The 17847-nt window shown below is 31.6% G+C and overlaps 3 protein-coding genes across 4 annotated transcripts in view; 2 read left to right on the forward strand and 1 right to left on the reverse strand.

Annotated features, from left to right (window-relative positions):
* LOC103863002 (dirigent protein 17) overlaps positions 1 to 7223 on the forward strand; it is a 65869-nt gene extending 58646 nt beyond the window's left edge. The window contains exons 4-7 of the mRNA XM_033290048.1: positions 41 to 61; positions 688 to 752; positions 861 to 4774; positions 5908 to 7223. Of these exons, the coding sequence (XP_033145939.1) occupies positions 41 to 61; positions 688 to 752; positions 861 to 1189 (415 nt within the window). The 3' untranslated portion in view covers positions 1190 to 4774; positions 5908 to 7223. The remainder of the gene's footprint in view (positions 1 to 40; positions 62 to 687; positions 753 to 860; positions 4775 to 5907) is intronic.
* On the forward strand, positions 4456 to 11234 carry LOC103863004 (putative metal tolerance protein C3). Its single transcript, XM_033290341.1, has 10 exons — positions 4456 to 4522; positions 4606 to 4660; positions 7621 to 7769; positions 9203 to 9403; positions 9482 to 9672; positions 9799 to 9997; positions 10090 to 10268; positions 10341 to 10491; positions 10583 to 10719; positions 10890 to 11234. The coding sequence occupies exons 1-10, from the start codon at positions 4456 to 4458 to the stop codon at positions 11064 to 11066; spliced, it is 1506 nt and encodes a 501-aa protein (XP_033146232.1). The 3' UTR covers positions 11067 to 11234.
* Positions 11235 to 14663: 3429 nt separating this feature from the next.
* On the reverse strand, positions 14664 to 17671 carry LOC103863005 (E3 ubiquitin-protein ligase SINAT2). 2 transcript variants are annotated; one of them, XM_033289697.1, is made up of 4 exons: positions 17478 to 17671; positions 16479 to 16775; positions 15708 to 16094; positions 14664 to 15356 (listed from the first exon to the last, which is right to left on the reverse strand). In XM_033289697.1, the coding sequence occupies exons 2-4, from the start codon at positions 16704 to 16706 to the stop codon at positions 15036 to 15038; spliced, it is 936 nt and encodes a 311-aa protein (XP_033145588.1). In that variant the 5' UTR covers positions 16707 to 16775; positions 17478 to 17671; the 3' UTR covers positions 14664 to 15035. The 2 variants fall into 2 exon arrangements, with proteins under 2 accessions (XP_033145588.1, XP_033145589.1); XM_033289698.1 differs by having other exon boundaries at positions 16479 to 16818; positions 17478 to 17617.
* Between the last annotated feature and the right edge of the window lie 176 nt (positions 17672 to 17847).

Consider the following 17847-nt stretch of genomic DNA (forward strand, 5'->3'; position numbering starts at 1 on the left):
TTTTTAAAAGTAAATCACAAACTAAAAAATTGCATAGCAGAAAAATTAATTTAAAACACAAATTTAATCTTGCAAAGTCAGACATAACATCAAAATAGGCAAGTTAAATTTTGATTTAAATTAAGGCTTTTGTATAAAATTCTTATTATATCTGTCTTGATTGTTTTTAATTCCTTTTTATATTACAGTTGACTTAAATATTTTAAACATTTAAGATATAAATCTCAAATTATTTAAACGTCGAAGATAATATAGATATTTGAAGTTCCGTTTCAAATATATTATTTTAGAAATGCGTATTATACATGTTTCCAGTTTGTTCCTATTTTTTTTTAACAAAACATATATATGTCTTCATTCTTTTCGATTTTGTTTTTATGGTCAGAATAATTCAAAGATGTTGATCCACTTCAATGCAGTTTTTTTGCTTGTAAGCACGTCGCCTTCTTGTGTTTCGCTGTAATTATCAAAGCAATTCTATTTATTATTCACATGTGTTGCTTTCAAACACTTAATGTTTTTTTTTTTGCTAAAATTCAAACACTTAATGTTTTGGGTATAAATTATGCAACCACTACTTGCACAACACATATCACACAGAGCCTGAAAAACAAGAACCATCTTCGCCATGGCTAGACTTGTTCTTCTTGCCCTGTTCTCAGCTCTTCTTCTTGCAACCGCCATCACAACATCGGAAGCTTTCTCAAAAACAGTGAAGGCACCATATCAAGCACATAGGCCGAAGAAGCTAACCCACCTCCACTTCTACTTCCACGACATTGTCTCTGGAGCCAAACCAACCACGGCCATAGTCGCTGTGGGTCCAACTACAAACACATCTGCATCCGCTTTCGGTATGGTTGTAGTCATTGACGATCCATTGACCGTTGGACCCGAGATCACCTCAGAGGAAGTAGGGAGAGCCCAAGGGATGTACGCATCGGCCGACCAGAAGAGTTTCGGTTTGTTTGTGGCTTTTAACTTGGTGTTCACAAAGGGTGAGTTTGCCGGTAGCACGGCGTCGTTATATGGTCGGAATCCGGTAATGTCGAAGGTGAGAGAGATGCCGATCATCGCAGGCACGGGTGCTTTCAGGTTCGGAAGAGGATATGCACAGGCCAGGACTTTTACTTTCAATACTACGAGTGGAAATGCTGTGGTTGAGTACAATGTCTATATTTGGCACTAAGATGGAAAACTCGGTTGAATACACTAAGAGGGGAATAAAATGTTTTTTTCTAATTTATATTGTGATTTGATGTTTTTATTGTAATAAGTTTTGGTTCTTATGTATTTTATGTGGTGAATTTTGTTGTGAAGATAATCCATTTAATTACTATAATATTTTTGCTTTGTTTCACCTTATCAAATCTACAATTGACAATAGAAAAAAGTGTTTGAAAAATATGAAACTGACTAGAGGTGGATATATATATATATATGACATGATCATGTGAAAGCTCCCACACATTCATATATGAAGAGGTACATTTTTACCATGGAATGTTACTGTCCGACTGATATCAATAATAATCAATAATCGACAAACACAGTCACAAGCTTATAGACACACGTCAAAACGCAAGCCTAAGAATTATCTAACACGATACTGCTAATCGCCAAAGTGAAGATGGTTAACAGGGAAAAACACTTGAATAGTATTCTCCTCACTTTAATATTTTAGACGACTATTAGAACATTGTACAAGCGTAAGGAATTAAGTTTCGTTTAAAATAGTTATATTTTCAAGGTGCACTTAAGTTTTTTTGATACATACATACATGTCTCCAACTTTCCTTTTTTTAATAAAACATATCTGTCTTGAATCTTTTCAACTCTTTTTATATATTAATTTACAGGCTACTTTAGTATTTCAAACATCTAAGGAGATTTTGCTTGTTAGCACGTACTGCTTGTTTTTGCTGTCAAACATATAAAATTATAACTGTGTTGTATATAAATTATGCAAGCACTGGTACGCACACTAGAGAAAGCTCCCCCGCATACATCTAACAACGTTAAAACAATATCTGAAAATATGTTATCTCCATTTATAATTAAATAGATGGTGGTCCACACATAAAAAAACTTCGCAAAAAATCAAACTCATCTATCATTTTCTGTAATTATAAAACATTGTGATAAAATTATGTTTATGCATTATATATCACGGTCTATGTAATTTTCGAAAATATTTAACAAAACTAAGATTTTTGTAACTGACATTGATTGTGTATGTACTGTAGAATTAGAACCTAGAGTGTCCAACTCTGAAAGAGACCTGTGGGCTCATGTTCTTTAACTTGCCTTGCATTTGTTTTACAGGAATTGTTATGTTCCTGCTTCCTAATCTGCTAAAAGACAAATATTTATTATCATAAATTGAGGTTACATTTCATTGCTTGTTAATGGTTTTAATGTATTGCGATTATACGCCAAGTATATAACTCAATCTGGTCCGTTTATGATAGGTCTTGCAGATTTGCAAACCTGGCCACATAGGACTCTGATTCTTAAAATTCAAGTCTACTCCGGTTCAATCATGTGATCGTGCGAACCATTATATGTTAACCTGCATAGGTTGAATCTGCAATCTGATTTTATATATATACAAGTTGTTTAAAATTTTAAATATGAGTGTATGACTGCCACAGTTAATCTACTCAGAAGTATTATCCGAAAATTTTAGACCTCTCACAAGAATTATAAAAGTGTCGAGTAATTGTATCCCAAAAGTGTATAGAAAATACCATTTTGATACCATATCCAGCTTTTTCTGCATGGAGTATACAATTAACTGAAACCTCACGACTAAATAAACGTACCTTATTTTTGGTTGTTAGATACAACAAGAAAATTGAAGAAATAAGAAGTAATGTATATTCTTAAAAACAAAAAGGAACATGTAATGTGTGAATATATACATGAATAGAAGAGTAGTGGAGTTGTATCCAAGAAAAGAAGGAGATGGGCATAGAAAGTGAGAGGTTAATGGTTATGGTCCCTTCACCAAAAGCCAAATCATCCTGAAGCATATAACTATGATGGTAAATCAAAAGTGTTACCCATAGCTGGTAGTTCAGCATCTGCGGGGAAAGTGATATTTAGCAACCGTTTTTGTCTATGGCCCAAAGAGATTATGGGGTTCAGCCAAGAACATCTTGCAATAAAAAAAAAAAAAAATCAACGGTGTTAGTAAGTTTGTAACCGAGTGTTTGTGTTGGGGTTTCGGAGAGACTTTGTGGATTTTAAAGGCCATATATGGTTCAACTTCATTCAACGGGCCCACCAATAAACTGTGTGATTTTTTTGGTTTGTAATTACATAGAAGAAAGTACATAACTATATATGATGTAGTTTGTAACAGCTAACAAATGACTTGACCAAAGAACCAGACGATTCAATCAAAAGGGTCCGGTTTGTAAATTTCAATTCTATGGAAAACTCAAAATCCTAAACTCAGACTGGAAACTTCCCATGTAGGCCCATAAAAGCTCAGTTAAACTGTCCTGCTACCCAATTTGAGCATACCTAACACATCATTTATGTATATATGTATCGTTTCACGTGTGAAGTAAAAGTACAAGTCTATCACGGACTGGTTTATCAATCCCGCTCGATCGATGTTTCTGATATTTATGAAGTCTCACGTGTATGTGTAATGCCATTTTGATGATAAGAGGGAATGGCTTTGAACCAATAATGAAGGCATTCATAGAATCTATTTGGATCCATTCAAACCAAGTGTCTTCAGGTTATGTCGTATGCTATTAATTACAGTATAACGTCTTTTATCATTTTGTCTTTACTAATTAATATCTGCTGACATTTTCTTCTAAAAACAAAAGAAACCCTAAACTGTATATAAGAACTTTTTGAACACACCTACGGCCATGCTAAAGCTCAAGAAGCGCTCATTTTAGGCGCCAAAATTTGTAAAAAAAAATAAAAAATTTGTAGAGGTTGTAGGGAATCAATTTTTTTATGGTAATGGTTTACAGGAAAAATTTCATGCTTTAGACTTCTAAATACATATGTGGAACCGGGCCTGAACCCACACACCCATACTTTGTATTGACCGTATAAATTACAGTCTGTTGCAGGTTTCTCCCTCGAACGTAGTATGTATATGTCTCATGGCTTCCGTTTTAAAGGGAGTAGTATTATAGTATATATAACGTATCTCACAAATATTATTGGTTAACATGTCTTTTGTTGGGGGTGAATAAACATATATTAGTAAATCAAATATTTTATAATTTCAAATGGTCATTTTTCAATGATTGGATCAGTCACCACAACCATTTAGTACTCATGCACAAAGATATTTAATGATGCAAACTCTAACATTTGCAGCATTAAAATATACTTTATGACTTGAAAATCTTCTAGTGCTGCAAATGCTATAGTTTGCACAAATGAATATCTTTGTTTATGTATTATAGTTTTGAAGATATGGATCTCGTGGATACGGATAGCGCGGGAGCGGGAAACAAAAGACATATATGGCACACCTTGCAATGTTTGTAAACATTATCTACAAGAGATTTTTGGCGGATTAGACACCGAACATTTAATGAAATTTGAACTATTGGGTGAGTGCAGACAAGCGTTCACCGTTAGCCATAGCCATTGACATTGACATCGACGTATTAGATTGGTGTTTTATTTCAATTGAATTGGCCATGCGCGGCTCACACATAAGTTTTCATTGAAAAACTGTCGACGTTTTTCAACTCTTTTATTCACACACACACACTTTATATATATACTAGTATTATCACCCATGCTATGCATGGGTTAATTTACTGTTTTTTAAACTATTTGATCGCTGTCATTATTTGTAATTAGAATAAATATTACAAAATTGATACATGTTTGTAATATTTTTCAAAAATAAAAAATGATAGAAAATATATAATATAGTTAAAATACCTTGAGACATTAATTTATTCGATATAGATCTAATAAATTAGTTTCTTCTTATTTTACATTTTAAAATAATTCATTGACATTTTATGTTAATTTACCTAACCTATATTTTTATAAAACGCAAATTTGAACATAATTAACCCATAATTTCTATTTTGATAATTTATGAATTTATAAAATTAGAATTACAACTTTTGTTTGATTTTTACAAAGCTATAATAAATAGTCCAGCAATAATTAATTAAATTCCAGCTTTAAAAAATATTAATTAAAGTAAATTCAACTTTGGATTCAGAAAATCAAAGGCTCCCTGATACGTCCATTTAGTATCATGGTCGAATTCAATTGCAGACTTGCAGTGGTGATTGCTTAAAAATAATTGATTCAATAAAAGAAACATTACAAATATTAAGGAGTAAAAAATTGGTTAACCTTTTCTGTCAGGCTAAAATCTGATGCTTGTTCCGTTTGTCTATTTTGACTGATTGGAAATTCAGCGTGTGAGTGTAGTTATGGACTCCTTCACATATCTCCAAAGTATGGCTTCCAGAGTCTGTAAATCAATAGATAGAGAAAGTTTTTAAGCTATATTCAATACTCTAAAATGGAATCTCTTCAAAATAAATGTACCAGTATCTTGTCGATGATGGATTACTAAATACTAATCCATGCTATAAATAAGAAATAATAAAAGCTTTGAATTGCTGGAAAAAAGTTACGAAGAACCGTAGAGGTAGAGATCAAAATTCACATGGAGATGATAGAAATGAAGAAAAAGAAAGTACAACATAAATTTAAATAAGAAAAAAAAACAGTTTGAACGTGGATGTGATATTTTGAGAAAAAATAAGATAAAGTTGCTGAAAATTAGGGGTGGATGAAAAAAATTTATTTTAATCAATTCTTTCAATCAATTATTTCTTAAAAACAATTCCACATGTCAAATTTTGATTTGTTAGGTGACTTGTGATTTAGTATATAAAGGATATAGAAGATTGGACTCTTGGGTAGAGTTGATTGCGTATCAATTTTCATAAGAAGGCTTTGTCAATAATGAGACATATATATATGTCATTATTGACAAAGCCTTATAATGTATTAATAATGAGACATACATATACACCATATCATCCGTATACATTTCATCAATTAAGAATGAATCACTCTCGCATTATTTTTTTTTTTAACTGGCTTTCATATTGAAATAAAATAAAGAAACAGAGTTTACAAAGTTGAACCAAGGCAGAAGAAACAAAGAAACAAAAACAACTGGAATAATCATGATTCACAATTTAAGTTGACAATAAGTGTTGTCTTAGATATATAATTTCTCATTTTCGTTCTTCGATATAGAGAATTCAGTGTTAATTTCATCTATCTAAACGATGATGACATATTGTTGACAAAAAACGATGAGTCGATGATGACAAGGTATTACTTGTATAAACAAAAATGTATCGTATGTACCTTGTCCAAAAACATGTATCGTATATTAATGCATATAATAAACTTATAAAAGAAACTTAAAATTTGTATTGTTGTAAAGTTCTCTATAGATATAAAAGGTGATGTTATATTTCCTTATAGAGATACATTTATTATATACCATTGTTGGCGTTTTGCGATCGATATGTAAAGAAAGCTGCATGATTATATACTTTTTTTAAAGAAAGTCAAGGAGCTGCATGATGGGATTTAAGTTGATTACTAATCAAGAGGTTGATTGGGGAGTGCTTTAGAAGTTTCTACAGCTCAAAATATTTTCAAAGCATAAATTTTTATCAATTATGTTTTGTAAAGATTTTTTAAAGCTACTGATTTTTTTTTACCTTTTTATTTATTTTTGGCTTTGGAAAACAATAAATCTAGAATATTTATTTTTTGCTTTAGAAAATTTATATGCAAGTCATTAAATCTACAACTAAAATCCTACAGCAAAATTATTTACAGTCACAGCTAAAAAATCTACAGTTTTATTTCTACAGCAAAAAAATTTAAATCTACAGCTTCTTTCGATCATTCCCTAAATAATATAGTTTTAGTTAGTTTATTAGCATTAACTACCGCTCAAGCGTGGTTGCGAGTTTGTAATTCAAGTCTTCCTTCATTTTGTAAAAACGCAGGGTGCTAAAAAATAAAGAAAGCTACCAATATGTCGTAGATTGTTAATCGTTTGTAACTGTAAATGTGGGCAGAACAACAACATGCTGTAAAATGTGCTTTCTATAAAATCAAAAATAAAACGACGAATACGCCACAGAACATGTGTGTCTTGCTTTCAAAAAAAAAAAGCATGTGTGTGTCTTTAAACTGAGAAGATAAAGAAAGAAATCTACAGCATTTGTTTCTCTAGAAAGGATTCTTCTTTATCTTTTTAAAATATAAAATTCAAAAATATTCCCGTCAGTTGGAGAAAAAAACATTTCTATATGAAAATGTAAGAAATAATATTTCTACAATGCAATTACAATGTTTTTTTCTGGTACTAATGCAATTACAGCATATAAATATTTATACAATGCAATTACAATGTTTCAAAGAAATTTACCAATAGAGACGAGCATTTGTGACTATAAATTGAAAGAAATCTACAAAAGATATTTTCCCATAAAAAAAGTGTTTTTAATTTGAGAAATATGAAACAAAATCCCAGATAAAATTGTATTCTTCACAGTAACCATTTGGGAGTATTCTGACTTTTTCTTTTCCTTTGTTGATTTCCACAGGATTGACAAAGTTTATAATCCAGGGTTCTATACACTTTAAATTTCGGCTCGTTTTGGATTTTAAGAAGTTTAAGCTGTCAAGTAAAAGAATTTTTTGGAAGTTCAAGTCAGGTAATTTATATGTATCGAACGTATACATTAGATATACGTAATACCAGTCAAACATGAATAGGATATGTGATTTTCAAATTTTAAATAGATGTGTTTTATGTGTGGGCATTTGTTTATATCTGACGTTTGAAAAATAAATTTAATATTGTATCCATTTTAAATATTTGATGATTCATAAAAAATTTCATATATATATATAGGTAGGGATAGGAAAAATATCCGTAAATTTTGATTCAATCCGTTATTCGTTTCGGTTCGATTAGAAAAATCTGATATACATAACTTACAGAATCCAAGAAAATATTGAAATTTAATATCCGTCAAAAACGAAGCAAATCACAAATACTAATATTTTAAAAACGGATATCAGATCATATCTGTTATACATTTTATAATTTTTATTGACTACATTAATTATTTAGTTTTTTTTAAAGTATGTAATTAAAAAAAGATTAATGAAATTTTATTATTTTATATCAATTTTTCTTTATTTTCTTTTTTTTAATTTTTATTATTTTCTACGGATCGAATCGGATATCCAGTAAAAAATTGATTTTTTTGCGGATATGTGGAACACTAGATATTCTAAAGGTTACAGATCGAATCAAATCGAAAATTGATTATTCGTAGGGAGCGGATCGGATCACAAATATTCTTGAAATTCTGTATATCCGCTCCGTGACCACCCCATAGGTCCAGTATAGGAAATTACATTGAAAAATATTTTAAAGGTTGTTGACTTTCAATTTTTCCATAATTTTCTTTGGCCTCTTCTACCTTCAACGATCATCTGTCAAATTCCACTTTGTATTTTATTTGGGTGACTTAACTAATAATAGTTCCCCCTTTCACAGGCGGAAATGATTTCAGACCGCTCATAATTGATCCTTTTTTTTAATTTAAAGGTTTCACTTTCTTGTATCTAAGTTCTACTTTTCTATCTTTTTATATCTTTGTTGAGACACTCATGTGAGCAAAATCCAAGTCTAGGGTTCGGAAAGTTGATTCATTTTGTACTTTGCAATCACATCCTAGCAAAAATGTCGTCTAGCAAATAAATTGACAATTGTTGTTTACCGGGTAGACAAAATCGTCACGGAACAAGAAGAGCTCCTGACAGAGGCGTGGACCAGACAAGCGTTGTTGATGCTTAGGCACGTGGGCAAGTACCAGCGCCTGTCTCTATGATCACCACCATGTTCTTTCTTACAATAACTTATTAATTAATCCCAAAAATACAACGAAATACAACAGAAATTTTTATATTTTTCTATAAAAACCCATCTTTTGTTTACAGTCGTTTTAGCCTCTTCTTTGTTCATCATCTGCAATCATAAAAATTCCTCTAGAAATCATTGGTATATATTTCTCTCTTTTTGTTTATTTATTTTATGCTATGCTTATTTGAAGATGATTTTATTAATAATTTCCAGAAATTGAGGTCGATTCTATGGAAACACCGTTGCTTTCGTCAAACGATGTTGAGGCTGAAGTTCACAAACCGAAGTTTACGGGTTTGGTTTCTACAATGAAATCAAACTTTTTCACGGAATTGCCTCAAAAGCTTCGATCTCACATCGATCCGGAAGACCCTTTTGACATTGATGTCTCCAAAGCTGTAGGCCTCAAAAGAGGTAAGTGTATCAAAGTGTTTATATGTTTTGATGAGATCTCACGAATAATGCTTTTTAAAACTATTTTGATCTTTTAAGATGAGAAGGACTACTACGAACGACAAATAGCAACACTAAAATCTTTTGAGGAAGTAGAAAGTTTTGTAGCTCGATCACAAGATTATGTCATAGATGAAAAAATCCAAGAAGAAGATCGAGCTGAGAGAGCTGCACAGGAGATAGCCATGCAAATCTCCAACTGGGCTAACATTTTTTTACTTTCTCTCAAGGTGTGACTTTCTGTTTGAGTTGTTATTATTTTTATTTTAACAAAGACTTTCTGTTAAGTTATTTATATATTGATTTGATAGATCTTTGATATCTAATATGTTCATCAAATGTTTAATAATGTGTAGACATATGCTACTATAAAGAGTGGATCAATAGCAATTGCAGCATCGACACTTGACTCTTTGCTTGATCTAATGGCGGGAGGAATACTTTGGTTCACACATATATCAATGAAGAACATCAATATTTACAAATATCCCATTGGAAAGCTTAGGGTGCAACCAGTTGGAATCATCATTTTCGCTGCGGTTATGGCCACTCTTGGTATATAAATTTTATACGTACATCTCAAAACTATATATTATAAGTTTCTTGATGTTAATGTAACTCTAAATGAACCATATGCATTTGTGTAGGGTTTCAAGTGCTGCTTGTGGCAGCTGAGAAATTGATTACAAATGAACCTTCAGAAACAATGAGTCATGACCAATTGATATGGTTATATTCAATCATGCTAACCGCAACCGCTATTAAACTTGTTTTGTGGATCTACTGCAGAAGTTCAAGAAATAATATCGTCCGTGCATATGCAAAGGTACATATATGTGCATATATTTTTATAATTTCATGTAAAAATGGACACTGATCGATGAGTTTTTTTATATAGGATCATTACTTTGATGTGGTGACAAACGTTCTTGGATTGGTTGCGGCTGTTCTTGGGAATGCTTACTATTGGTGGATTGATCCGTCTGGTGCAATTGTGTTAGCCATATACACTATTGTCAATTGGTCTGGGACCGTTATGGAAAATGCTGGTAATATATATTTGTAATTTAGTGTTGTTTGTATTCTTCAATCGAATAACATCAATTGAGTTTTCAATATCATTTGTTTGTATATATTTAGTTTCATTGATTGGACAAGCAGCTCCTCCAGAAGTATTGCAGAAGTTAACATACTTAGTATTGCGACAAGGTGCGGATAACATCAAACGTGTTGATACTGTTCGTGCCTATACATTTGGTGTTCTTTACTTTGTTGAGGTAAGATATATCTTAATGTTGCAACCATATAGTTAAAAGTTGGCCATTGCATAATTCCTCATTGCATCATATATTTATATTATTTGGTGAATTGATAGCTAAGTTTATATATTGTTTTTTTTTTTTGCAAAAAAGTTTATATATTGTTACATATGTGTATGTGGTGGTAGGTGGATATAGAGCTTCCAGAAGATTTGCCATTGAAAGAAGCTCATGCAATTGGTGAATCATTGCAAATAAAGCTCGAAGAACTACCAGAAGTGGAAAGAGCTTTTGTTCATCTTGATTTCGAGTGTAGTCACAAGCCTGAACACTCTGTTCTTTCAACAATTCCAAACGATTTATGAGAATTATGTGTATAAATTTATATATGTGTTCTTCCTTTTGTCTGCTTTTGTTTTTAATTTTTTGTACTTTCTGACCTCTGCAGTTTGGGTTCTTTGGTATTGAATTTTTGTTTTAATAAACTAGTGTTTCGTTGGATACTGGACAATGGACATTTATGTTTTTGTATTCATCAAACATTTTACGTATCTAAAGCTACATTTTATTTTGTTGGGACACATGCTAACATAAGTTTTTCTGTTATATTTTCCCCACATATCCATTATATTTGAAACATATCTTTCTAATGCAGATTGTTTCAAACTTAAACATAGACCATTTTGATTTTTCTGTGAAATATTTTTGAACTTTCTTCAGTTTACTGCGGATTGCATTTTCAATTAATAAAGTAATTTTGAAAAATATTAAAAATGTTTACAACATGTAATCATTTCACCATTTAAAAAAAAAAATTCCACTCTTTTGAAATCTGACGGTAAATTTTCTCTGAAGTTGGTTAGCTTCTGTTAGAGATACTAGAGCCCGTGTCCGCGCTTCGCGCGGATTACATATTTAATTAAAGAACAGTTTAATTAAAATTGGGAGTTTTGATGTTTCTGAAAGTGTAAGTTAAGTTTTGTTTCTTTTATAATGCGAAGACGTTGGAAGCGGTGATCATTTTTTTTATAAACTAAAGTAAGTTTGAATAATAAATTATGCTGATGAATTTAATATTCGTAAGAGAAAATAATATTTGAGTGTGCCTATTTAATTGACGTAGAAAGCTGTAACGTAAATTTTAAAAAAGTTGACTGGTGTCGTTTGCTATGAGGTTTAGGATAGCAATTTATTTCTCTTTTGGAAGCGTTGTAAGATATCAATATCGTTGTCAAAGTAGAAGCGCGATCCAGGTGTGGTTATGAGTGATAGTTTTCCTGAAAAAGTGAAATATTTGTAAGCATTTAGTTTGACATAAACTTTATGTTTAGTTTATTACCTTCATGTAACCGTAGAATGATACTTGTGATGATTACGATTTGGTTTTTTCTGGTAGATATGGGATTTAACTCCCTGAAATTAGACGTTTCCTTGTTCCATAAAGTTAAACGTACCAGTTTGGATCTACAAATAATTATTGTATTATATTTCAAATTTTTATATTTTCTATATATCTAGGGTATTAGGGTCATTTTGGGCATTTTTCTACATGTCATCTCTACAATTAAAAAAATAAACATGAGACGGATAATTTTATTTAATGTTGGTAATATCTTATGCATCATCTATAAAATAAATATATATTCATATATAACATTCCAGATTTAGTAATATTATTATTTTTATATAATTATACAATTTGTATTACTAAAGCTTTTTAAAATATGCAATTTTTAAACATCTAAATATCTAATCATATGATATTTAGTTTCTTATATATCTACAAAATTTTAAAAATATTGTTTAGGCCAAATGTTTGATAATTATACAATTTTATATCATTTTTATTAGTTTTATACAATTTGATATAATATATATCAAATCTATATTAAATTTTATTAAGATAATAATAAAATCTATAACATTTAATAAAAATTATTTTTAAATATAAGTTAGAACAACACTAAGAACCTCAATTGAAATAGCATAATAGTGGGATGCGTGAGAAGCTTTGTGATTCAACACGCCGCCGGTCACTGTGACGAATAGGGGTGGGCGTTCGGGTACCCGTTCGGGTTCGGGTCGGGTATTTCGGATTTTCGGGTATTTCGGTATAGAGGTGTAGAACCCGTTCGGGTATTTCTGTACTTCGGGCCGGGTTCGAGTATTTTAAGTTCGGTTTCGGTTATTTCGGATCGGGTTCGGATATTTAGATTTTGAAGAAAAAAAAATGAAAATTTTCATTTCTCAAATTTCTTGTATTTAAATATATAATTTTCACTTAACTATTTTTTATTTTTAATAGATTGCATGGTTAATAGATGAGAAAAAGACTAAGATAGCACCAAACCAAGTTTTTGTTCCCAAAGTAGCACTCAAGGCTCAAAATCACAAAAATAGGTTTCATTAAAGAGGTAAATATACATTTATACTCCTTGGGTTAATTAATCTAAACCTTAGGGTTTAGAGTTAAGGGGGTGGGGTTTTGGAATTAGGGTTTAAAATTTTATAAAAAATAAATACTAAAATAAAAATAAAAATTTTAAAAACAGTTTCAAAAAATATTTTTAAATTATAAAAAGAAAATTAAAAAAAAAAAAAAAAAAAAAATTCGAAAAAAAAAATTCAAAAAAAATTATAAAAATTTTGGATCTGAAAAATATAATCTTAAACTATATAAAAAAAATTTTATTTTTTTTATTTTATTTATTTATATTTATTTTTGTTTGTTTATTTAATTTTAAACTAAGGGTATTAGGGATATTTTACCCTTTAATAAATGTCATTTTTGTGACTTTCTCCTTCTAGTGCTATTTTTATGACATAAACTTCAAAAGGTGCTATTATTGACAATTGCCCTTAATAGATTTGGACATAACATTTTCAAACTAAAAAGACATTAATTTGGTTAATGTTTTTAAATTTTGGATGTAACTTTTTGTTAATTGCTGAAATAAATAGTTTGACATGCATTTTAAGCGAATAGCAAATCATCTTCTACGTAATTGTATGTATATCATATGAATTTAAAGTATGTGTAGTATCAATATAAATATTTTATATAAAATGAAAGATGTAAACTATAAATATAAGGTTAATTATCATATGTTCGGTTATTTTCGGATATCTATTCGGGTTCGGATATTACCCGTTCGGGTTCGGATATCCAATCTCTCCTAATTCAATACCCGTTCGGATATTTTGCTATTTCGGTTCGGATTTCGGTTCGGGTTTTTCGGATTGGGTTCGGGTGCCACTTCGGATTTCGGGTAAAATGCCCACCCCTAGTGACGAAAAACTAAACAAAAACATGTAATTTCATAAAATAGAATGAGTTTTTTAGTTTCTTGGTATCATATACCGTAAATGGATATTGGGCTGACTTCAGTATTAACTGGGATTCAAATAAATTGTTTGGGCTTCATAATTGACATAGATATCAGTCCAGTCTGAGATGAACTGGTAGATTGATTGGCCAGGAATTTTCTGCCTATGTGGCACATCTTAGAAGTCTCCAAAATAGTTCCTTTTATATAGTAGGATGAGCTTGGTTAAATCTGAGATCTTATCGGTTCGATACGTCCACTTAGTGAAAATTACTTAAAATTTATTACTTTCTTCAGTTCTTGTCATTTTGAAAATTACTTTGATCAATACATAAAAGTGATAAAAATATATTATCAAGAACTAACATGTGACTGTTACAACTTACAAGTCTTTGTTTTTCATATTTTTGTATTTGTAGTCCTCCTGCATAACATTTCTCATATCTTCGAGGAAACCTTCAAGTACCTTCACTGTCCGAGAAGTTACACAGACGCACACACAAATAAAATAACAGATGTGTATTATTGTGGGGATTATAATGATATGTTTGGATTATTCTTTGATTGATTCAGATGCATCTCAAAACTCATGAGTTCTTGTCTGGTTCATGTGATGCTCTTGCATTGAAATGACCATTGTAAACAAAACAAAAATGCACCAAACGGTTTCGGACATGGTTTTACAACAAGAACATAGTCAAAATCATGTCTTTTCTACATTCCCTGTCTGAAACCAAAAAAAAAAATACCCAAAAGTACAGAGACAATATTATTCTTGCAGCCACAAAATGCTAACAATGGCTCCCTCCAAACTGATTCATCATAGAAGATTATCATCATCATCATCGTCATCTCAACTCCATCCCCATTGGAGAAGAATCCATTATAGCATACTACAACCATACAAGAAATTTCAAATCTTCCATATGATCATTATCTCTCCAAGAGAGGCTGCTTCTTATGTACATCAACTTTTCAAATCAATCCGTTGTTTCTTTGCGTTCCGGTTTACTCTTCTTTCCAGATTCGACCGGTTACCCTCAACTTGAGTTCTTGCCTATCACCTCCAGAGAAGTAGAGTGCGAGGTTTCTTGGGATGATGAGACCGTCTTGACTGTCACGGACTTTCCTGTGACTGTCACGGATGCTTCTAGGGATCCCTTGCCATGTTAGTTTACGTCCATGGGCTCCTACTTCCAAGCTGTAACTGAACTTCTTTGCCTCGTTTTCATCTCCCATGAAACGAAGAAATGCCATGTACACTGGAGCCATCCCTAGCTGGAAAGCCTCAAAGTGTAAACAGAACTGCCTCCCAAAACAGTTGAACACCTGGAAACAAAATTTCAAAAACCGAAACACGTGTCAGCATGTGAAGCAGGGCCACGATATACAAGTGGAACAGTCGAATAAGTTTATAAATAAATATATAAATCAGCACTTAAAACCTTAAATTTAAATTATGATTCTAAATTTATAGCTTAAAATTTCAAAAGAAAAGATAAAACATGTATAGATGAAATTATTAACTTTTATTTCTATAGCATTATAAATATATATAGCTAATTTCTTTTTTTGAACAGGGAGTAAAAATAATTTGGGAAGAAGTGAACCTAGGCTATCTACCTATTACCGTACATGTAGCAAGTAAGAAGAAAACACAATGTAACAAGAAGTTATTACCGTAAGCATCCATGTAGCATTTTCGACTTCATGTGGATTTGATTTCACATAACGGTGGTTGAAAGTGCAGCCGTCATGCATATCGACTTTATGATCATCTTTAAGATGAACAACTAGCGTGGAGATATCACCTGTAACCAAACACTCAGAGCCAGCATAAGGGCAAGCGTAAGGCCTAAACCTGCAATGCTGCTCGTGCTTAAGCTTGCTGTAGTAAGGGAAGATGTCATGACACCCCAAACTCTGGTACCGGCATGGAACTTCCAATGACTCTGCAACTTTCTCGAGAGCTAAGCATCTTATGTTACCAAGCTCGTAGCGACATGTAGGGCACGTGTTCTGCACTCTCGCTTTGCAGTTTGAACATAACGTGTGACCATTTGGACACTGCGTAGTTAAATAACGTTAAGAGATATGAAATTTGCAAACTACAAAATCTTTAAAGGGAGTGTTTAATTCTTGAAGTGTTTTAAATCTTTCTGCACTAACATTAGTAGACGCTAGGAAGATAAACTCGTGATCAAAATCAGACATCTAGAGGGTCGGGGATACCACACACCTTTTATGATTAGGAAAAGTACTTTTATTGAGGTAATGATGTTTTGATATTCGGGTTTTGAGACTATTATAAATATGGGTCTAAGGAACTGTAAATGTATTTATTCATATAATCAATATACAAGGTATTTGCCTCAATTGTGTTTTGCTTTCTTAAGTTCTTTGTTTTCTTCAAAGTAAGTTCACAACATTGAGAGAAAGAGAGTGAGAAACCTGATGAATTGGAGGGTACATTAAGTTTGTACAAACTGGACATTCAAGAAGCTCGTAGACACCATTGTTGGAATGCATCCCATATTTTCCAGTTCCTGCACCACCAGACTTTGTAGATTTGCTGTTATTACTATTACTAACTTCCACTTTCGTTGTTTTAACCTCATAATCCATTCCTGTTGAGTTAGATTCAAGGACTTCTTTCAAAGCACTGCCTCCCGGAGCCATGGTGAGTCCTAAGCCCTTCTTCCTCAGTTGTAGCTAGATGATTTACGCCTTTTCGATCTATCTGTTATACTGCAGGTGAAAAAAGAGAAATGAGTTTCACAATCCCTCAAAACTGCAAAGAAACATACAATGGAGCTGCCTAAGGCGGGGAAGGATAGATATAGTTAGTTCACTTGATGCAAGTCTTTTTTACTTTATTTGTAAGTAACAATTCAAAAGTAAATAGACAATTAGAGCAAAAACATTAAAGGCACTTTTAGATAGGTACCAAAGCAATAGGCCTCAAGCTATGAACAATGCTAGTAAAAGCTTAGACCTTTGCAGATTCCAACAGTTAACAGTAACCATCAAACATCAATAGAGAAAATTTCAAGATTAAAAAAAAACATATTCTCTTTAAAGAACATTCTCTTTTCTCAATCTAACTAGACAGAGAAACATAACAATAGATCTTAACTAGAACAATCTAACCTATGATAGCTAACAAAGATCGTGGTTTCAAATTTTGTAATTAACAAAAAAAAAAAAAGAATTAATTTAAACAACAAAACGATTCAAAGACAACAAAATAAAGAAATGGTTTTTCCAAAAAAAAAAGAGAGATTTTCTTCACATTTCGAGCCCAGCTAGATTCTTCTTCACACGATGCATAATGATAATCATTGACCCAAAGAATCCGACCCGAAAACCCAATTCTGGAATTTGGTGATTCTCGATCTTTAGTCCCAATTTCAAAAAACAAAAAAAGGAGAGAAAGTTTATTATTATTACCAGACTTGGAGATGGCGTGTTTTGTTTGATTCAGATTCAAATCAAAGACGAGAAGTCGACGGATTACTCAGAAAACGAAAAAAGAGACGGAGGAGGAGGACGATGGTTGTGTCCTGTCTTGTTTAATATTCGGTGAAAGGCATTAATATGGTGTGTCTCTGTTTTTGTCTTTATTCCACTTTTTTTAAAAACACCGAATCACAATTCACGAAGATGGTCTGGTTCCTTTTTTTAAGAAATGTGTTTATCTTTCTTAATTACAATTATTTATAGTATTTATTACATTTTGTACTATCGTCCTAATTATTATTTCTATTGTGTTTTTTTTTTATTTTGCACAAATTACATTATTCGTAATTTTATCATATCT

Source organism: Brassica rapa, chromosome A04 (assembly GCF_000309985.2).
Source record: "Brassica rapa cultivar Chiifu-401-42 chromosome A04, CAAS_Brap_v3.01, whole genome shotgun sequence".
Lineage (NCBI taxonomy): Eukaryota > Viridiplantae > Streptophyta > Magnoliopsida > Brassicales > Brassicaceae > Brassica > Brassica rapa.

Coding starts and splice junctions, on each gene's coding strand:
- LOC103863004 (XM_033290341.1), top strand. CDS start 4,456: ATGGATCTCGTGGATACGGATAGCGCGGGAGCGGGAAACAAAAGACAT. Junction 9,673..9,798: donor TTTTTTTACTTTCTCTCAAG/GTGTGACTTTCT, acceptor AATAATGTGTAG/ACATATGCTACTATAAAGAG. Junction 10,492..10,582: donor GACCGTTATGGAAAATGCTG/GTAATATATATT, acceptor GTATATATTTAG/TTTCATTGATTGGACAAGCA.
- LOC103863005 (XM_033289697.1), bottom strand. CDS start 16,706: ATGGCTCCGGGAGGCAGTGCTTTGAAAGAAGTCCTTGAATCTAACTCA. Junction 16,095..16,478: donor TGTACCCTCCAATTCATCAG/GTTTCTCACTCT, acceptor TTAACTACGCAG/TGTCCAAATGGTCACACGTT. Junction 15,357..15,707: donor ATGCTACATGGATGCTTACG/GTAATAACTTCT, acceptor TTTTGTTTCCAG/GTGTTCAACTGTTTTGGGAG.